This window comes from Saccopteryx leptura, chromosome 7 (assembly GCF_036850995.1).
Source record: "Saccopteryx leptura isolate mSacLep1 chromosome 7, mSacLep1_pri_phased_curated, whole genome shotgun sequence".
Taxonomy (NCBI): domain Eukaryota; kingdom Metazoa; phylum Chordata; class Mammalia; order Chiroptera; family Emballonuridae; genus Saccopteryx; species Saccopteryx leptura.
The window spans coordinates 107,028,631-107,051,723 of record NC_089509.1 but is presented as its reverse complement, the minus strand read 5'-3'; the positions used below and the strand labels follow the sequence as shown (position 1 = coordinate 107,051,723).

Sequence of the window (23,093 nt, the reverse complement as noted above, 5' to 3'; positions counted from 1 at the left end):
TAAGTCAGAACATTATTATTTCCTTTATTTATGAGTTAATGGTTATAACATTATATACATAAAATAAACTTGCTATTTAGAAATATAGGGGAAATTATATATAAATATGCATGTATATAGAAAGATGTGAAAAGGAAACGGATTTTTTTTCTATCACTTTTATTTTTCTCTCATATGATTTCATTAGGACTGTCCTTTATGTCTACGAGTTTGGAGACCAATTTTACAACTATATTGGCATTTTACCTTGGTTGTTTTTTTTTTTCTTAACATCTAGAAGCATAGGAAATATTTGATTAATGCAACATTATTTTAGTAATCTCTTATTATTCAATTTCCCTTGTGAAATTTTGTTACTGCTTCCCGTTCTGTCCCTTAACCCTCTTCAGCTGTGTTTATTAGCACACAAGACCTCATGATAATAGGAATTTAGACATAATGTAATTAGCGATTGGTTCCTGTGCTTTCGAACTGGCTTGCCGTGCCATTTTCCTAACCCTGCAGTAATGCCACGCTGCATTTTTGGGAAATGAATTTGAAACACGACTTTCTGATGCGTTTTTAATATTATCAGTTTCAAATAAATGTATAATGACTTCGGCTTTCATATTTTTGGTTATATTTCTTATAGAAAACAGTATAAATATTAAGAATAAGTGTTTTTCTTGTAGTTGTTTCTGGTTATAAAAAGGAAAGTGCCCCAGAAGGGCGCACTCAGAAAGCTCTTCCGGAAGCCAGGGAACAAACCAAATGGAAAAGAGACATGAAAGATAATGCAAAGGTATGATATTTATTTTTGTTTCCATTAATTTTTACTTAAATCTCAGATCTTCAGATCCATGGACTCATAGAGTATCACTGTTTTACTGGAATAGGAGTTTAGAGCTTATGTATTTGAGCCCGTTGGTGTAGAGATAGCAAATAGATGTCCTCAAATGTTATGTAACGAATACACACTAATACACAGTTGAGGGGCACACACTATTTAATAGCAGAGGAAGCTGAGGGAATCGCTCTGCCATGTATCCCAGCTTAAGCATGACCATGTCTGCTCACCTGCTCATTTTTTGCTTAAAATTACCTCTGTCGAAAGAAATAACTCCCACATCATTCCTTATTTTTTCACAGTCTAACATCACACTTTTGTTAGAGTATTCTTTAAAAGTAATAGAATTATGTCCCATTTAAGAACCTCTCTATATCTGAGTGCCCTTGCTTTGCAATCAGGCTATCATTGTTAAAGATAAATTGCTATTAAAAGCATCTGACTAGACAGAGATAAAAAAAAATGCGGGAGAAAAAAAATTACGTAAAACCCGTGAGGAGTTTTAGTTTCTTTCTTGTTATGAAAATTGCATTGAAAGTCTAGCTGAGGTAATGAGTTTTTCCATAAAGTTATCTTTGAGTTTTAAAATATGTAGCATTTATTAAAAAATGAACACATTTATAATTTGTAATATCTTTTAGCAGTAATTCTATAAGAACAACAGATTTTTGTGAATTCATATAACAGTATAATAAATCATTTACTAATAATATCAGAAACATTTTTTCCTCCTAGGTATGCATTGGAGTTTAGTATCATGTGTAATATTTGAATTAAATACAGACTTAATGTTTTTGGGTATACAAGTTTTGATGATCTTTTTTTGCGGTATTAGATTAGTATTTTACCGTTCCTTTGTTACCACTATTCATTTATGGATTTATGGTATTTGTAGTAAATCCATCTACGAGTCAGACTGCTACCAGCTTATCCCATGCCAGCAACCTCCCTTTAGGGCGGACTTTCACCATTCGCCTCCATAACCCGTTCCCATTCCTCCACCTGCCTTTAATTTGAGTCTCAGCCAAATGCAAGCGGTGTTGGTAGATGACTGTTGCTCTCAGTAGTAATGCTGGTTCTTATTTGGGTAATTTTTGTTTATTTCCACAGAGTTTAGTAGTTCAGGGAGCAAGGAGAGCACTCAGCACAATAAGAAAAATAACAGAGTTAAGGATTTTAGGTGTGACGTAGTGACTGTCATCAGGAGCATTTTCCCCCTCTAATGGCATCGGCATTATCTTTTAGGTGGTAACTGATTAGAAGTGATTTCTTGATTCATTCCCTAAGTGCTTGGCTTGTAAGACTGCATTAGTAAGGCAGTGTTGACTCTTGATGTGACAAAAGCTACAAGTACATTATATACTTATGCATAGTGTATTTTTTTTTTTGCTGTTGAAATATTTAATATAATGCCTACAATATTATAAAAAATTCAGGTCTTAACAAAAAGTAAAGTGAAGAATATAGTGAATTCTTCCTTCCTTCACTGAGTTACTGTTTTTCCTAATAATTTTTAAAACTGTGTTTCTTTTTCTGCAACTCTGTACACTTTTACCAACATCTCCACAATTTCTCCACCCACCTGCCTGTGGTAACCAACCACCAGTCTCCTCGTCTCCTCTGTAAGTTTGGCTTTTTTAGATTCCACATATAGGTGGTTTCATACACAATTCTTCTTTCTCTGTTTGACTTAACTTCACTTAAAAAGTGCAGATATATCTTCAAGATCCTGTTTTCATTTCCTTTGGAAATACACCTATAAGTAGATTGCTGGATCATATAGTAGCCCCATTCTTAATTTTTTGAGGGACATCCATAATGTTTTCTAAAGTGGCTGCACTAATTTACAGTCCCACCAACAGTGCAGTAGGGTTCCTTTTTGTCCACATCCTCAACATCACTTGTTATCTCTTGTCTGCTTGATGATAGCCATGCTAACAGGTGTGAACTGATAGCTCCTTGTAGTTGTGATTTACATCCCCCTGATGCTTATCCATGTGGGACATTTCTTCAGGTACCTGTTGGTCATTTGAATGTCTTTTTTTTTTTTTTTTTTTTTTTTTTTTGAGAATGTCTATTTAGTTTCTCTCCTTGTATTTTAGATGTTTTTGTTACTGAGCTGTATGAATTTTAAAATATATATATTTAGATATTTTACCCCTTATCAGATATGGTTTGTAAATGTTTTCTCACATTTTATAGGTCACTTTCATTCTGTTGATTCTTTTTTTTTTTTTTTTTTTTTTTACAAAGACAGAGAGAGAGTCAGAGAAAGAGACAGATGGGGGGGGACAGACAGAAAGGGAGAGAGATGAGAAGCATCAATCATCAGTATTTTGTTGTGCATTGCGACACCTTAGTTGTTCATTGACTGCCCTCTCAACATGTGCCTTGACTGCGGGCTTTCAGCAGACCGAGTAACCCCTCGCTCAAGCCAGTGACCTCGGGTCCAAGCTGGTGAGCCTTCGCTCAAACCAGAGCCTGCGCTCAAGCTGGCGACCTCGCGGTCTCGAACCTAGGTCCTCAGCATCCCAGTCCAATGCTCCATCCACTGCGCCACCGCCTAGTCAGGTTCATTCTGTTGATTCTTTTGCTATGCAGAAGATTTTTAGTTTCCTGTGGTTCTGGTTGTTGATTTTTTTTTTTTTTTTTTTTTTTTTTTTTTTTTTTTTGTCGCTTGTGCTTTTGGTGTCATATCCAAAAAAATCATTGGTAATCCCAATGGCATGGAGCTTTCTCCCTCTTTTCTCTAGGGGTTTTATAGTTTCATGACTTATGTTTAAGTATTTTAATCCATTCTAGTTTGTTTTTGATCTGAGAGAGATCTAGTTTCATTTTCCTACATGTGGTTATCCCGTCTTCCCAATCCATGTACTGGCTCTCTTGTCAACTGTCTGTTGACTGTGTATGAGAGTTTATTTCTGGGCTATTTTGTTTCATTTGTCTATGTGTCTATTTTATATCATGATACTCTTGCTTTAATTATTGTAGCTTTGTGGTATAGTTTGAAACAGGAGTGTGATGCCTCCAGCTTTGATCTTCTTTCCTGGAATTGCTTAGGCTATTTTGGGTATTTTGTGGTTCTGTACAGATGTTAGGATTTTTCCTCTTTTTCTGTGAAAAGTACCATTGGAAGTTTGATAGGGATTGCATTGAATCTATACATGGTGTTATGTAAAATGTCATGGTACCGAGAGATGGTAGAAAGGGCTGACAACTCCATCATTACATTAAGAGTGTATTAAGGTAACTTCCTTATGGGGTGCATCTCAGGTGGCAGTAAGGTGCCATGGATATCCTCCATACAGTCTGGTGCAGTGGTCGGCAAACCCTGGCTCGTGAACCACATACGGCTCTTTGGCCCTTTGAGTGTGGCTGTACCACAAAATACCATGTGTGGGCGGGTAGGTACGCGTGAGAGTGTCAGTCACACCCAGTTTTCAGACCCAAATTTTTTGAAAAGGGGTGCGTCTTATGCATGAGGAAATACAGCTTTTTTTTTTTTTTTTTTTTTTTTTTTTAGGATTTTTGCATTTGTATTCATTACAGATATTGGTCTGTAGTTTTCTTTTTTTGTATTGTCCTTTTCAGGCTTTGGTGTCAGGGTCATGTTGGCCTCTTAAAATGTATTATAGAGTATTGCTTCTTCTATTTTGGGGAAGACTTTGAGAAGTATAGGTACCAAATCTTCTTTGAATGTTTGATAGAATTCACTAGTGTAGCTATCTGTTCCTGGACTTTTATTTTGGGGAAGGTTTTTGATAGTTGTTTCTATTTCCTCCCTGCTTACAGGTGTATTTAGGTTTTCCACTTCTTCGTGATTCAGGCTAGGAAGATAGTATAGTTCAAGGAATTTATCCAGTTTTTCTAGATGTTAAATTTGGTGGCATATAATCTCTCATAGTATTCTAGTATAATCCTTTGTATATCTATGATGTCTGTGGTAATTTCTCCTCTTTCATTTTGGATTTTGTTTATATGAATCCTTTCTCTTTTGTTCTTAGTGAGTCTAGCCAGGGGTTTGTCAATTTTATTGACCTTTTCAAAGAACCAGCTCTTTGTTGTATTAATTTTTTCTATAACTATTTTTTGTTCTCTATTTCATTTAGTTCTGATCTAATTTTTACTATTTCCTTTCTCCTGCTGACTTTGGGTGGCCTTGTCCTTCTTATTCTAGTTTTTTGAGATGTGATAGGTTATTTACTTGGGATCTCTCTTGTTTCTTGATATAAGCCTAGAATGATATAAACTTCCTTCTTATTACTGCTTTTGCTGCATCCCAAAAGTTTTGATATGTAGTGTTATCATTTTCTTTAGTCTTTTGATCTCTGCTTTTATTTCTTCTTTGATACAGTCAGTTTTAAGAAGTATGTTGTTTAATATTCACAGTTTTGTGGGTTTATTTCCTTTTTTGCAGTTGAATTCTAATTTCAAAGTATCATGGTCAGAAAATATGGTTGGTATAATTTCAGTTTTGTTAAATTTGTTGAGAATGGTCCATGAACACTGGAAAAGAATGTAGAATCTGATATTCTACATATGTCCATTATGTCCGGCACATTTGGTCTAGTGTGCTGTTGAAGGCCAATATTTCTTCACTGATTTTCTGTTTGGATTATCTATTTAAAGCCATCAATGGTGTGTTGAGATCTCCAAATATTATTTTTTGTCTATCTTTTTGTTCTGTTAGTAGATGTCTTATATAATTTGGTGCTTCCTGATTCAGTGCACATATATTAAAAAGTGTGATTTCTTTTTTTTTTCTACACAGACAAAGAGAGATCAGAGAGAGGGATAGATAGGGACAGACAGGAACAGAGAGAGATGAGAAGCATCAATCATCAGTTTTTCGTTGCAACACCTTAGTTGTTCATTGATTGCTTTCTCATATGTGCCTTGACCGCGGGCCTTTAGCAGACCGAGTAACCCCTTGCTTGAGCCAGCAACCTTGGGTCCAAGCTGGTGAGCTTTTGCTCAAACCAGATAAGCCTGCGCTCAAGCTGGCAACCTCAGGGTCTCAATCCTGGGTCCTTCCACATCCCAGTCTGACGCTCTATCCACTGTGCCACTGCCTGGTCAGGCAAAAAGTGTGATGTCTTCTTGATATAGTGTCCCCTTTACCAATATGAAATGGCCTTTTGTTAGCTTTGTTGTCTTGAAGTCAGTATTTTCAGATATAAGTATGGCTTCACCTGCTTTTCTTTCAGTGTTATTTGCTTGGAAAATCATTTTCCAATCTTTCACTTGAGTCCACTTTTGTCCCTGCAGCTTAGATGTATCTCTTGAAGGCAGCATATGGTTGGGTTTTGCCTTTCAATTCAATTTGCTATTCTGTGCCGCTTTATTGGTGAGTTCAGTCCATTTACATTTAGAATAGTTATTGCACATGAGGATTTCCTAGGAAAATTTTTCCAGGTTCTTTTGATGTTCTACCTTAGAGAGCCTAGACCCTTGTTTCTTTTCTTCTTAAAATGTTATCTCAAGCTGGAGATTATTATGCTAAGTGAAATAAGCCAGACAGAGACAGATATCATATTATCTCACTTATATGTGGAATCTAATGAACATAATAAACTGAGAAACAAAATAGAAACCGAGACAGTTTCACAGGGAACAGGTGGAAAACTGTCAGAGAGAAGGGGGAGGGGGGACAAGATCAAAGAAAATGTAAGGATTAGTCAAATTATATATCTATAACACACATATACAGACAACAAGGTAGCAATTCCCAGAGGAAAAGGGAGGATGGAAGCAGGGGGAGTGGGGGGGGGGGTAAAGGGGGTGAAATAGGAATGGAGACTTTACATGGAACATGGAGGGCATGAGGTGGGGGTAGAGGGTATTATGTTGAGTGGGAAACTTAAGACCATGTCAACATAATAAGTTAAAAATTAAAGAAAGAACATTATCTCAGGTTATAATTCTCCATTTATTAGTACCATTATTGATTAATGTCTCTTTAATGGAAAGCTTTGAGGAAGCAGGGAGACTGTCTCTTTTTGCTCATTGCTACATCTCCAACCTATCATAGTGTCTGGCTCATAATAATAAGTGATTTTTGAGTGTATGAATATAAAAGGCTACTAAGTGAGAGAACAGGAATTTAAAAATCAGATCAAACTCTAAAACCACAGTTCTGCAATGACAGTGTATATGTAGCATATTATAATAATAAATTACCATACTGAATGTTCAGCACTTGTTCTGGATATACTTGAAAGCCATATATGAATCTGTAGCTTTTCTTGTTTTATCAAGACTGTTTACATAATTTGTAATATTAATGAAATGGGGAGCTTTAGTGATAGAGATAATGGATACATACAAAGTATTTGAGAGGATGGAGTCCCTAAGAGCAGACCCAGTGAACATCTGTTCATCAGGGCTGTCTTTCGGAGGCTTGAGGAAGAAACAGACCCTGACTCTGGTGCTGAGGAACAGGTAGCAGGCAGTGGGTGTGACACTGACAACTCACTTTGCTTCTTCCCTGGTTAATCCTCAGAGTGGAGCAGGCAAAGTGAGCCAGTGACAATACACTGGTTCTGTGGGAGGAGTAGAGCAGAACATGTAGTGGATTATATGTTGTTTGAAATTGTATCCAATATCATCTCAGAGGGAAGCAGAGGAGATTCTATATAAGAAGAGAGTTGATTGCTAACAGAATTTAAAATTTGTTCTTTTTATCTACCTGATCCTCTTTCCTTCTATTTGTATCCCTCTGTTCCTTCTCCCTCTTCCTGTCCTGTCTCTACTGTGTTTCCTAATGCTTTAGTATGATCCTTGGCTGTACATAGCCAGGAATCCCTACTCTACTTTTTCCTGATGGCATGTGGGGAATGTGTAACCACAGCCTCTGGTGAAATTGAGGTCATGGTCCTATCACCTGATGCTTTCTCTCTTGTCACCATGTAGATAATAGTTTTACATAACAGGAAATACAAAATCGTTTTGTATTAATTTTAGTGCTTCATTTTTTATGTTTACAAAATTTTCATCTATTATTTTGAGAAAACAGTGTATTTGTGTGTGTATGTATGTATGTGTGCGTGACAGAAAGACTGTAGAGACAGACAGGAAGGGAGAGAGAGGAGAAACATCATCTCATAATTGTGGCATCTTAGTTGTTCATTGATTGCTTTCTTATATGTGTCCTGGCCAGGGTCAGGGGTCTCCAGCAGAGCGAGTGACCTCTTGCTCAAGCCAGCGACCTTGGGCTCAAACCAGTGATCTTGGGCTTAAAGCTAGTGATCTTTGGGCTCTAGCCAGTGACCATGGGGTCTTATCTATGATCCCACACTCAAACCAGTGACCCTGTGCTCAAGCTGGTGAGCCGTTCTCAAGCCGGATTAGCCTGCACTCAAACTGGCGACCTCAGGGTTTCGAACCTAGGTTTTCTGTATCCCAGTCCGATGCTTTATCCACTGTGCCACCACCTGGTCAGACTCCAATATACACTTTTGTAGGTTTTCCCCTTTTATTACCTTATGTCTTCTCACATACACACACACATATATATACACACACACATGTATATGTGTGTATGTACATGTTTGTATATAATATATATTTACATATATTTATACATAAATATGTTAATTTCTTCCTGTGTCAGCCAGTTTATTGCCTTTGGCTCAGTCTTTCAGTTCACAGGTTAACATAAGTGACTGATTTCTTCATCATCTCCATTCCCTGTGGTTAAGTTTCTAATGTTCTTCATTTCTCTTGGGTTTTGGTAACATTGTTTTGAATCTCATAGGCTGTTTTTATTTCTTTCTTTTGTTTTTTGAATATTAATGTTTCTTTTAAAAATAGAAGTCTAATTTGAGGCCTGAAAGTGGTATATCTTCTTCCGGAGAGATTTCTGTTGAAATTTAGTAAGTCGCTGTGTTAGAAGCACTATCAATTGCATATTACCTTATTCCAGTTAGTGATGTAGATGACTCAAACTTTCGCTTTGGTTTGAATGATCAAGTCTATTTCTAGTTACTCATATTTCTTAGATTCTCAATGTTGAGCCTGGCATGTTCACCAGAACCCATCCTTTGATTGGGCCCTGAGCTCTCATTTCTCCTTCGTGTTTCATTCTCTTTGCCTCCTCTGTCAGAATTATCTGACAGGTGCTAAAGCTACAGGAGAAAATGAACTCAAATCAGGCTTCTTTCTTTGTGTATCTCTTTTCTTAAACCTTGACACCATTAATCACCATTATTATCCACTACATGGTTAAATTTCTCTGATGCTTTCAAACACATTTTAAAAGTATATTTTTTGACAATATTTTCCAGTTGTTTTCAGTAGGAAGGTTGTTTTACATAATCTCATTTATCATTACTGAAACTTTATTTTGCTTTGTGAAGAAATATTTATAAGCTTAAATTTTTATTTATATGTAGGATATATGTAAAGCCAGTAGCCACGGCAACCATCACAGTCGCCTAACCCATGTAGGTTTGAATTTGATTCGGACAGATGGTAATGAAACAGTGGAGCCAAGAACTGGTGGGCTATTAGCTTTAATCCTAGCTTGCACCCGGCGGGCAAGAAATAAACACAGTGGGAAAACACTTCCCTTTCCATTCAGGGCTCCCAAAGCCAATGACTTATCTGAGTTTCCTAGAATCAAAGGTATCTACCTCACCAGCCTTATTCACCTCTATTCCCCATCTCCTTATCTCTGCACAAACTGGCTTCTCCTACAGCACTCCGCCATCTTGGCTGCTTCTCCTCTCCTCCACGTGGCCATTCTCTGCTCTCCTACAGCATGGGCTCCTCTGCCCCATTTAATAGTGTAGAAATCAAAACCTTTAATCCAATATACAAACAAGGAAGTCTCTGATACAAAGTCACTTAGGGTGGCAAAGGCTATCTTAAAACTAAGCTTTAGGCTATAAGGACCCTGCCTGCTTACAGCCTGTCCCCACACCCAGTGCAAACTATAAGTAAGCAGACATACATATCATATTTACAAACTTATTTGACCAACAGTGTACCACCTTTTAAATAATTAAAACATATATTTTTGTTGAAATGCAATATATTGTTTTAAATCACATCTCCCCTCCCCCCTGAAACTTCAGTGCCTCCATTATCTTTAAAAATCCAATTGTTTTGTCTTGTCTTCCTGTTCCTTCATGGTCTGCCATTCACCTCTGCAGACTGTTCAGCCTTCCTACCTAACCTTCAGCTATTTGTTTTCACTTGCATTTAGATTTCTCATTCTCAAAGTCTGTCTGCCTTTAAAAATACCTGCAGTACCAGGTTTTGATTTTCCCATAGTCCAAACTCTCTTTTTAGATTAATATATCTTATTCAAATGCTATTTTCTATCTACCAGACAGTGATTCCCTAGATTTTAAGATTAATTTGTTTATATTCCTAGAATAAGCCTAATTATTATGTCACAATAGATCCATATCAGGGACCTTGCTCAAAATTATCTGGTTGTAGATAAATGTGCTTTAGTCCCTGCTAATGTTGCAGGGACAGTCAAGCAAAAATGAAGCAGCCTTTGGCAAAGTAACTGAGCTAATTTTTTTTTTTTTAAGCTGGAAACAGGGAGAGACAGTCAGACTCCTGCATGCGCCTGACCGGGATACACCCGGCATGCCCACCAGGGGCGACGCTCTTCCCATCAAGGGGCGATGCTCTGCCCCTCCGGGGCACCGCTCCGCTGAGACTAGAGCCACTCTAGCACCTGGGGCAAAGGCCAAGGAGCCATCCCCAGTGCCCGGGCCATCCCTGCTCCAATGGAGCCTCAGCTGCGGGAGGGGAAGAGAGAGACAGAGAGGAAGGGGGGGGGGGTGGAGAAGCAAATGGGTGCTTCTCCTATGTGCCCTGGCCGGGAATCGAACCCAGGTCCCCCGCACGCCAGGCCGATGCTCTACCGCTGAGCCAACCGGCCAGGGCCTGACTGAGCTAATTTTGACCAATAGATCAATGTTTGAAATCACTGAAACACAGATTATCCTGAATTATTGCTGCGTAATCTTTGATTATGTTATGAATGCATAGTAAAATTGGCATATGTGTACATAACCGGAAGTCAAAAGATAGAATTTGAATGAGAACCTCTCAAAGGTTTTACTAAAATGTAAATGACTTAAAAATCTTATTTACAAAGTGTTCCTGTTAGTCATTGTAAATCAGTAGATGCATTTTTAGTCACTAAATCTTTAACATTCATTACCATTCCATAGTGCAAAAAATGAATAGTGCTTTTTGTCAGTCTCCTGTAGGATTTACTACCTAGTGATTTAATTAGGGAAGTAATTTCCTAGGTAAATCCATGTACAACAATATAAATTATAGTTATTTTATGCCATTTCTACCCCACAAGAATATATTGACTGTTCTGTGAATAAGATATGAACAACACATCGACTTTTCGGAAGGCCATGTATTTACTAACTAGGCATTTATAGAGTGCCTATTAGTGTAAGATGCTATGCTAGAGAGACAAAAGTGAATAATATACTTGTCTTCTACTAACTCACAGTGGAATGGGCAAACTATGCAATGGCACAATTTCAATATTCTGTAATATGTACAGTTCTCGTTAATAACAGGGTGGCTCAACAAAAGAAATAATGTGACATGGCTTTATATTTAGGGAAGTGGAAGATGAAATTAGAGAGAGAGCTTAGGGCCTAACCTAATCAATTAATTTAAGAAACATAAATGAATAGTTATATTTATGTATTAGCAACATTATTTTCATAGAGTTCCTACCTTAAAGATATAATTTACATTTATTATTTTTATTGTCTATGGTGTTCTCATACTTGTATGCAAGATCCACAAGGGAGGGAATTTTGTCTGTTATGTTCAAAGATTTTTTTTTTTTGTTCAAAGATATTTTATAAGAGCCAAAACCAATATCTATCATGAAACAGACACTCAATAATAAACATTAATCTAATAATTACTGAACGATTTTAAATGTGTGTGTGTGTGCGTGTGCCCATATACACAATTAACAAAGATTTGGTAAATTACATACAATACTATATTACTGGCAGGATTACCTTTATAAATTTGTATAACATTTCTGAAAAGCAATCTATGAAGAGGAATTATAGTTTTTATTATTTTATTGGAATTATTTACATTTCTGTAACTGTGCTTTAAGGATATAATAATGAGTGAAGTGCAGATTTATAGATAGGAAACTGTTCACAGCATTGGCAAGTATAAAGGAAACAAAAGTAACTTAATGTTAAATAAAATATGGCATTTATCATTCCTTTAAAACAGAGTAAATAGCGCGAGAATGCAGTAATATGATGCTATATGAAAACTGGTGGGTGGATAACAACATGATCTCAATTTTGTAAAAATGGAGAAAAAGAGGCAGATGAATTATTAAACCAAAATGTTATTAGTAATTATATCTGGATGCTGATAATAAGATTGCTTTTAATTTTTTTCTTTGTAAATTTATGAAATTTCTGTATGAACATGTATTACTTTGTTAATTAGAAAAAGACTTCATTTATACATTTCTCCAGCTCTGAGAATTTATTAAAGACCCTATTGCAATGCAATCTTCATGAGGGCAAGACGTTTCACCTGCTTGGTTCATTGTTGGATTCCCCATGCCTAGAGTAACGTTTAGATAAAGTGCCACTTAAAAATGCTTCTCAAATAAATGAGTGAGCGCACCAATGAATGCTATGCCTCCCTCTCTAAAGGCAATTTTAAAGCATTTAATGCAAGAGGATTAAGTACTGCCTTTTCTTGTAGAGTTGAGAAATTAATTCATCCATCATTTAGTGTTAATTAAGGGCCTATTTATAGCATGTCTTCTTTCCACTGAGGAGAGACAATTTCTCATGGATTGAAACAATCATTGATCACCAAGCTCCAGTTTGCTTGGTGGGGAGGGAGTTGACCAACACATGGCATATGTGTTTTCTAATGTATGTGAGATTTGAAATGATCATGACAGAAATATTTTACCTTCAGCAACTGCTTTTAAGTTAGCTCTATGTCTTCAGATTTAAATAAAACAAAAAAACAATAATTAATCAATTAACAGATATTTTTATTTTTTATTCAGTGAAAAGAGAGGAGGCAGAGAGACAAACTCCCACTAGCACCTATAACAGATTCTGCTTGGTAGGCCCCCTATGGCATGATGCTCTGCCTATATGGAGCATTGCTCCATTGCTTGGCAACTAAGCTATTTTTTAGCGCCTGAAGCAGAGGCCATGTAGCCATTCTCAGTGCCTGGGGCCAACTTGCTCGAACCAATTGAGCCATGGCTGTGAGAGAGGAAGAGAGAGAGAGAGAGAGAGAGATGGAGGAAGGGGAGGGGAGGGGTGAAGAAGCGGATGGTCAGTTCTCCTCTGTGCCATGGGCCATCCCGGGAATTGAACCTGGGCCATCCACATACTGACCAATGCTCTACCACTGAGCCAACTGGCCAGGGCAATTAGAAGATATTATTTTGTTACCCAATGAAAATGTTTTCGTTTACTATTTATAAAGTACAAATGAAGTAAAAGAATAATCACAGATTTTGCTAATATTACAGCTGGGGATGGAAACTTACTGAAAAAGGAAAGTTGAATAATATATATCAATATAAGACAATACTATATTTTGCTTCATTATAACTCAATAAGGGAATGTTTTTAAATAATTTTTATCATGTAGCATTCAGTTTAATCGTATGCAAATAGACATGTGCCATATTTAAAATTTTATCTTTTTGTGTATTTTGTCAAAACAAAAATAAGAAATGAACATAAGTCCTGAGGGAATGTAATAATAATGTTTATATTGTAATTTAATATTAAATAAGACAAGATTAATGTGAATAGTGATGTGGCTATTTTACACAGAGCTCTTTATTTTTTTCTCAAGGATTCAGAATTTCCCACCTACAAGCAACAAAATCCAAACCCGTATTTATGTGAGGGCAAATACGGTCCAGCAAAATTTGACTACAAGCTGAATACCATATTAAGACTTCATGAACTTCCAGTGAGCTGGTAGGATCCTTGATGTTTTATTAATGCTTTTTTTTTTTTTTTTTTTTGCATTTTTCTGAAGCTGGAAACAGGGAGAGACAGTCAGACAGACTCCCGCATGCGCCCGACCGGGATCCACCCGGCACGCCCACCAGGGGGCGACACTCTGCCCACCAGGGGGCGATGCTCTGCCCATCCTGGGCGTCGCCATGTTGCGACCAGAGCCACTCTAGCGCCTGGGGCAGAGGCCACAGAGCCATCCCCAGCGCCCAGGCCATCTTTGCTCCAATGGAGCCTTGGCTGTGGGAAGGGAAGAGAGAGACAGAGAGGAAGGCGCGGTGGAGGGGTGGAGAAGCAAATGGGCGCTTCTCCTGTGTGCCCTGGCCGGGAATCAAACCCGGGTCCTCCGCACGCTAGGCCGACGCTCTACCGCTGAGCCAATCGGCCAGGGCTTATTAATGCTTTTGAGATTTTATTGTTATATCTAAATTGTGGTACTCTTATGGACATTTACAGTCAAAGTGTTTTTCTCTTAGCCTGTTCCCAAATTGCTTCTCATAACAGTGAAAGCATCTGCTTATCGTGATTGCAAGAATCTCAGACTAATTGGTGGAGGCACTTGGTGGCAGTGCAGACTCACATGCATTGTTGTGCGTACTTACTGTAGAGGCTGCAGTTCTTCAAATAAAGCACAAATCGTTTTTAAAGAGGTTTTTAGGATTATTTTAAAGATAGGACCTCAGCAACTATGTAATTCATTTGTTTTATTTTACTTATAATTTTGCATATATATATTTATCATTAACAAATCATTAGTTTTGAGGACCATAGTTTTGTGAACGATAATTACATTGTTTTAAAGACAAAACTTATTACTTGGTGTTTATTAAAAAGCATTATTTTATAAACCTGCATATTTACATTTATAAAAAGACATTTTATTTTATTTTATTTTTAAATTTCCACTGATTTTAGAGAGAGAGAAGCATCAACTCATTGTCCCACTTAGTTGTTTCATGTAATTGTGCTCACTGATTGTTTCTTGTTTGCGCCCTGACTGGGGACCAAACCCGCCACCCTGCACGCTGGGACGATGGCCCATGCGCTGAACCACCGAGCAAGGGCCTTCATGCCTTCAGAGAAAACAGTTTAAATTGTGTAAAATTTCTATTATTTCTCAGAGTCTTTGACACAAAAAGTTTCTTGGAGCATCCATAAATATATGTTCTATCATATAGTTCCATGGTTCATTAAAATATTAGTAAATTGTCAACATTTATAGATGATCATGAATATATCATTTTGATTATGATTTAGGTAAGTAATATTATTTTTTTGCATTTGTTCATATAATCCCAAGCTTATGTCATCAATCTTCAAGAAATGTAAAATTTGTACAAAAATGTATAACAAACATTATGTAATTGCTTCTATTACTTAAAGAGGACAAGTATCTCAAAATAGCATGTTAACCAACTATAATGCCTTACATACATTTATCTATGGTGAGTATTTTGTTTTTCTTTGCAAAGTTTCCCCTGTTCTTGCTGACTATGTTTCAGCTACTTAGTAAACCCTATTTGTTTAATTATTTCCACGTAGCAAGAATGTCATCTATGGTAACTTACTTCAGAGAATGGCAGGTGTGATCTTGTCTGCCATGATCAAAACCAGTACACTAGTGACTGAAAAGTTCTGTTAGTGGAGGGAACCATAAATATGGATACATTCACACTTTCAGGTTTCTGTTGCGACTTAACAGTGCATTTGCATCCACATGCTTGTCTTTTGGTAGAAGCCCATGGCCTTTTCTTTGATTAAGTGACCGTTGATTATAATTCTACACCTTATTTCTTGCATAAACAATACCAGTAACGAAGATACACAGTTTCAGTTTTGTGGATTCTTTATTCTGAAACAAGAACTTCAGTCACTCAACAGATGATCTCCCTACCTTTCCATGGCATTAATTTATTTTTTATGGTCAGCAATTTTCCTTGTCATACCCATATTTCATCACCTTGATTAATCTTTAATTATATTACAAAAGCAAACACATCTGGGTTAGAAGGCGATTTAGGAACAATTCCAAACTTCTTAGGCTCTCTTTTAATCCTGGACCTTGGCTGAAGGGAGGAGCCTGTGCGGGTCTACCGTGGAGTCCTGAGAGCTCTGAGCAGTGCGGTGCAGTGAGCACAGCGAGGGTGTTTCTCAGGCGGAGTGGGAAAGGGAGGTCAATCCACCAATTAAGTTCAAAGTTTGTAGTACGTGAAATGTGGAGAAGAAGGAAACATGTAACTCTCAATCAAAGACAAAACCTGGATTTTACATAATTTCCAGCCTTTGGAGAGAGAGCTGCTCTGGTAACTAGAACTGCAACCCAGTGTATAATCGTCTAATTTCTCTGCCACAATTTTCACTACTTAGCCGATTAGGAGAGAAGACCCTAGTATTATGAGTTGGGCAGTAAAGAAAGAATCACTAATAGAAAGAATAAACACCAATCTTCTCCAGCCGTGATCTTCACCTGGTATGCCACAAGAGGCTCAATGGTGCATTGCAAGGACTTAAAATGTACAGCACCTGATTATTTAGTCAGGGGCGCTGACCTTCTATTCATTTAGTTTGTCAAATAAAACTGTAACAACAGCCAATGCTACAATAGCTGTCTGGTGAGAATGAATCAAAATTATACGTATTTTTTTTGTCAGATTGTCAAAAAAATAGATTTTTCTGGTGTGCTGTGGAATTTTACTAAGTTGTTGTGTGCCACGAGATGAAGAAAAGTTGGAAAGCACTGTTCTAGAGTAATGTGCACCGCAAAGGAATATCCAGCTTTGACTCTGGGACAGCTCATTGACCTGGGCCTTTTTACCTGTCCTCAGTTCCAGTCGTTCTACATTTCTGCTTCCTTATACTACTATTATTTGGGCGCGTTTTTGTTTTTCTCTAACCTATTTTATCCTACTTTTTTCACTATACTCTTATTCTTTACTCCCACATTATATATAATTAACTAGAAATCATATACAATTTAATTGTGAGTAATTAGTGTTTCTCAAATAATTTCATATTCTCCATTTTTAAAAACCAAACCACCCGCTTCCCTCATCCCATACACGCACCCGGAGGCTTGGTACTCGATAGGTCTTTAATATAATCCTTATTGACTCAAGTGTGTTTCTTTAAGGAATTTATTTATATTTGTTTTTCTTACCCTTTCTAGAAGTAAAGTTATTCTCCTGTGGCATATGGGTTCCTTAACTTCATCAATATAACTATAATAGTAATGACAATGATAACGAAAGAGTATCAGTGATAACAATAAACTCTTTTTCTAAGCATCTGTAAATGCCAGGATTTGGCTGCTTTGACAAGATCTCTGACCTTTCTATTTCTGTTAAGCAGTTATTATATGCCCCATTTTCTCCCTCTCTCTATTTTTCTCTCTCTTTCTGTGTCTCTCTGTCACACACACACACACACACACACTAGCATTCGCACACACAAATGAGCTTTGGAAATCTTGGCAATTACAGAGAAGAAATTTGTATCATGATGGTTAATTCAAAAGCAAACTATAAAACAATAAGTCACACATTATGTAAGGAAAAATAATAAAAAAAAAATGTCTCTATTTTTACAAATGAGCATATAGTTATGCCAGTAATGTACAACTATGTTTCCTCTGCATTTGGCCAAGTTACTTTCTATTTCCCCAAACATGGCCTAGAAAAATTACTTTAAACTTGTATATTAAAATAATTAACTGAAGTGCAGAATTTATAAATGATATGTTCTTTCCCTGGAAAAACAGATTTATGAAAATGTATTTTTTGCCATGTTTTTTCTAACAAGATCATAATAAATGAGTATTAAATTTGAGATAATTTGAAAATTCCTAATGTCTTACTAATTTGCATTTTTATAGTGGGTCAGTGCAATTTTGTGGGTCAGAGAACCAGAAGGATTTTAAATGAGACTAGTGAAAGAGAGGTTTAAGATCTGAATTAGGTAGATGTGGTTTTCCTAATTTTACAGAATTGTTCCTCTCAGCCTAGAAAATGTTCTCCAGTAACTTCCATTAGTTAAAAAGAAAATTCTTTCTTGACCGGACCACCCCCACCAAACCTGTGCTGTCTCCTCAGAAGCTGCTCTGCTCATTTTCCCTAAAAAGGTGGGCGCAAGTGCTGGCTGAGCTAACAGCCTCCACTTGCTCTTTTCATTCTCCCCTCCAGGGGGCTCCCTTCCTTTCCTCTGCTCTGGAACTTGTCAGTCATTTGCTACCTCTGTACCTGCCTCCTGTGGTCTCTTACCTATCTGTCCTCATTTTCTTCACTTCTCAGCTGCAGTCAGCACAGCTAACCACCCAGGTTCCTCTCCTGACTCCCACTGTTTGTACGGTGCTGGTCTTCCGGCTGACCCCCGGCTGTCCCATCCAGTCTTCGGAGGGGTGTTCCTCCTCTGTTCTTCTGCTTGACAGAGGGCCATGGGCTCAGCCTCCCGGCTTCATCTTCTCACCTCTACCCTTTCTCAGGTAGCCACTTCCATTCTCAGGCTTTAAATTTGTTCTGTGCCATAAGAAATGATGACATAGGATCATTTACGACAACATGGATGGAGCTTGATAACAATATACTGAGTGAAATAAGTAAATCAGAAAAAAAACTAAGAACTGTATGATTCCATACATAGGTGGGGCACAAAATTGAGACTCATGGACATGGACAAGAGTGTGGTGATTACCATGGAGAGGGGGAGGGGCATAAAGGAAACCGAATGAAAGGTGACAGAGGACAGTTTGACTTTGGGTGATGGGTATGCAACATAATCAAATGCCAAAATGATCTGGAGATGTTTTCTCTAAATCTGTGTACTCTAGTTGATCAATGTCACCCCATTAAAATTCATTGTCTAAATAAAATTATAAAAAAGCAAATAAAAAAAAAAGTTTAATGTTCTGTGTGCTGCTAATCCCTGCGATGATAACACTACCATTGATATCTCCCCTGAGCTTAAACATCTACATAGGCTTCTTCATATTATTATGTTAGAAAGAGCTCTTCTCTCCAAGAAAATCAGGTCTTCTAATCTCCATTTTTGCAGAAGGAAAATGTGAATTCCTGTGAATTTATTTGAGCCAAAAGCATAGGAGACATTTTGATGCCTTATCTTCTCACCCTCCAATTCCCACCATTAAACTATCGGTAGGTCTGACAGGCTCCTCCTCTAGAATATATTCACACTTTCCCCACTTCCCTCTGTATTACTATGCTCATCTCTCATACTTGCAGAAGCCTATTAATCCACCCACCCTTACTCCACAACATTTCACTAACTTCACAAAAGCCAAACTGATCTTTTGAAAATGTAAATCGATTTGTACAACTTCCTGCTTTAAGTACAATGTCTTCCCCTTGTTTTAAAATGAAATTCAAACTTCTGTGGCCTACCGGGCTCTGCAAGTGGAGGCGCTGCCTCCCTCTCCTTGCATTGGCCACGTGCTCTTCCGTTCTCATTGGCCAGTAGCTGTGTGTGCTGTCTGGAAGTAGTTAGGTTTATGCCAGCATTACTGCATGCACTTCCATAGAAGCAGACACCAGAATAAAGAAAAAGTGGCTTATTAGCTTCTAATGCAAAAAAAAAAAAAAAAGGCATTATTAAAATGTTATTTTATTTTTATTTACCAAATATGAATGTAAAGCTTATTGTTTTGACTATAAGTTCTGTTTTTAAAAAAACAATAGTTATATTTTAAAATATGAGTTTTCAAATTAAATAGTGAATCATTTTTATATAATTTATGAAATTTAACTACTATTTTAAAATGCATATTTATAATAAGCTTAAATTATAATTTTTATGATGGTAATGTCCCCAAGATAAACAACTATGAGCAAAGTGTATATTTAAATTTTGAATTAGTAAAGGTAAAAAACTCAGTTTCTGCATGTATAGTACTTACATGTAGATAAAAATATTTGCAATCATTACCTATCAGTAGTGAACAGAATAATTTACAACACTTTCCATAATATAAAAATATTAATTTTGTTTTATAATTTACTAGGTGCTGGTTTGGTAGTTTACTACAAAGTACTAATGTATTCAGTTATCTTCTGTTAAGTAATGATACTACTAAAAGGAAGAGGTACCTGAATTTACAGTAAATGTAAACATACACTTTAATGGCCTATTTATCTTTGTGGGTGCGTTCCGTGAATAAATAGGTCATCTAATTAGGGGAGTTCTTTAATATATTTCAGGTTGTCTTTAGTGCCCTTGCATGTATCTGTCTTCAGCTTTAAATTAAGTTTGTTTAGACTTTCTGGGTTTATTAAGCAGTTGTCATCATCTAGTTCCGATTTGGTTTTTTTGAGTCAATTTACAGCTAAAATTATGGAAAAGTCTATTCGTTGGTCACAGGCGGTGCACAAAGTATTTTCAATCCCAGTATTTTGTAGACTCAGAGACCTATAGTTGCTCTTCTGGGCTATAACGGTTCTTCATTCTATTTTAATTATCTAGATCCACAGTAATAACCACAGTGACCTACAAGAATGCATTGTTGGACATATTATAATTATATATAGCAGTTATATATAGTGCCAACAATGCATAATAATTCCACCTCTTAACTAAGGTAGGTAAAAATTAAACTATGCTTTGTCTCTCCTAGGACATAGTTTCAATTTTTGAAAAAAACAAGTCATTCAGTTTTTGCATAAAACTTTTTCTGGAGTATGTTATGGTAAGGCATTCCATGGAATGACAATGCAGTAATATTTCAGTGAGTGTAGAAGCCATCTCTCCACCTTGTTGCTTAGCTACGTACTGGTAATTCATATTATTTACCGTGTAATAGAAAGACAGATGGAACTTAAAGGCACAGGTTAACCTTTGAAATGCAGAATGTCAGTGAAGATGGTTTAGGACAAGTACCAACATACATCTTTTTCTCTTTAACAGTTTATTTAGTATTCAGACTACATTATATTCACACATGTACCTATAATTCAGTTTAAATATTTAGAGGTGGAAAGATTTAATGAAGTACTAGTAATTAGTGGTTCTATCAATTTCTGCCATTACTTGAAGGAATGCCTCACCTAAATTTGCCAAGACCTTGCTTTTAATCCATGGTAGAGTTGATGCGTGTGGAATGGTATCTCATAATTAATCTTTTTCCTGATGTTTATGATTATATGGTGAAAGGGTTGTAAACATCAGTGCTTTTGCTGGTAGGTTTAGATCTTAAGCTAATTTTGGCATTTTTTATATGGCCATGATTAGAATGACATGGTCATGTTCATTTTATATTATTACTTTTTAAAATATCCATAGTGTTTTATAATCTAGGAGTAAGTAATAAAAATATTATTAGACTTATACACCCAACATTCTTAACAATATTTTTTCTTAACAATATTTATGCTCTGAATTCAAATTTAATTTAAAACTACTGACATTATCACAAAGTGATAACTATTAATTCAGAGTACCTCGTAAAATAGGACATTTTAATGTGCATGTCTTGTGAGCACCTCAAACTTAGCAGATTTCAAACCCAATTTAATTTCGTCTTTATCAACCCTTTCCTCTCTACCTTCATCTTCTTTCTCCCATCCTGTAAGTGTTCTTATCAGGCATATGGTCACATAGACGGTATGTGCATCATAGGTTCTCCCTGTCACTCGCTGTTACTTTAGTCACTCAGAGTCTGTGTGTTCTGTCCAAAAGGAGTTGTACAGCCGTTCATTTTTGCCAGAGTCAATCATCTGTCATGTATACTTCCCCAGCAACTTCTGACTGGTCTCTCTGCTCCAGTTTCTCCAATTCGACTATAATTACAGTAATCTTTCTAGAATGATCTAATTTTTGCTTTGAAATCTTTAATTATATACAAAGCCCTCAATATGCAATCCAGCTCGAACCTATTTTATAGTTATATTGTATGCCCTTACCTCTATACCACTGTATTCTTGTTTCAATGAAATCTTCTCACATGTCTAGATCTTAGCTCATAGTCTTCTGGCTTGAATGCATTTACCTCCATTCTCTATTTGGAAATACTCAAACAATGTATAGAAATTCCATCTATAAACCAAACCTCCTTTTTCTGTTCTTGGCAGTAGATATAACTACCAAGATATACAGAATATAGGTGCATATAAAAGTTTTATTGAACTTATATTTTTCATCTGAGAAATCCTTATTATTTATAGCAGCAAATATTTTGTATAAACATAAGTAGATCTTTCTACTTGATAACTGTGACCTTTCATTTTACCAAGACTATAGAGATTGTATATAATGTAGATTTAGATTAAATAGGGATGTTATAGACATGGAAAGGAAGCATAAGTTTCAATGTACAGTGTTACAACTACTGGGTATAGTGGAAATGAGATGTATGTGTGAACAATATATTTTATTTTTATAGTTATACACACTTATGGTTTTCTTTTTTTTAACCCTTGCAATTATTTGGAGATATTCTGCTATTCTGTATTCTGATCATATTACTCTACAAGACTTACTCTACCACACAAATTTATTTTATTAGCTTTTCTTGTATTTCAAAAGTTGTATAGCTAGAATATTGGTATTGACAATATAGATTTGTCAGCAATATTATATTATGTGTCATGTAAAACATAAAGTCGTGCCTGTCTGGACAGGGTAAAGAATTAATGAGAATAAGGACAAATGTGAATTGCAGGAGAAATCACTAAATATTATATAACTGTGCACAACGTTTGACAACTTTTGAAGGTTAGAGATGACTTTTAATTAAGTATATTATTTTTCCAAAAATAGAAGAAGCTTTATTATTTTTATTATTTCAAGAATAATACATGCTCCCCCTTGATCCAACCCTCAAATACCAAAACAGATAAACACTACTACCACTTTAGGGAACTGTTTTCTTTCAGAAAATCTTTGAGCCCAACATGAATCAAGAAACATGGAATAAATGAGATATTAGGCACTGGGATCAGAAGTTGTAAGTTCATGGATTAATTTGACAAAGGGGCCATGATAAAGGCCAGTTATGAAGAAGGCTGTCCTTATGAAGAAGAATGAATAGTGTTCAAATGAGCCTCTAATATGTGCCAAGTATTGTTTTGAGCTCTTGAAATATAGCAGTAAACAAGACAAGCAAAGACCTTAGAGTAATGGAATGTACAAATTGATAGGGACATAAAGATAAACTAATAAGTAGACAAATAAATATGCAAGATAATTTCAAGTGGGAATAAATGTTATAGAGTTATGGAGTTAATAAAATA

The 23,093-nt window shown here is 36.3% G+C and overlaps 1 protein-coding gene across 4 annotated transcripts in view; it reads left to right on the top strand.

Moving 5' to 3' along the window:
- SPAG16 (sperm associated antigen 16) overlaps positions 1-23,093 on the top strand; it is a 204,617-nt gene that overhangs the window by 68,812 nt on the left and 112,712 nt on the right. For all 4 annotated transcript variants that reach the window (XM_066346111.1, XM_066346112.1, XM_066346110.1 and 1 more), the window contains 2 exons: positions 672-781; positions 13,694-13,821. In XM_066346111.1, the coding sequence (XP_066202208.1) occupies positions 672-781; positions 13,694-13,821 (238 nt within the window). The remainder of the gene's footprint in view (positions 1-671; positions 782-13,693; positions 13,822-23,093) is intronic.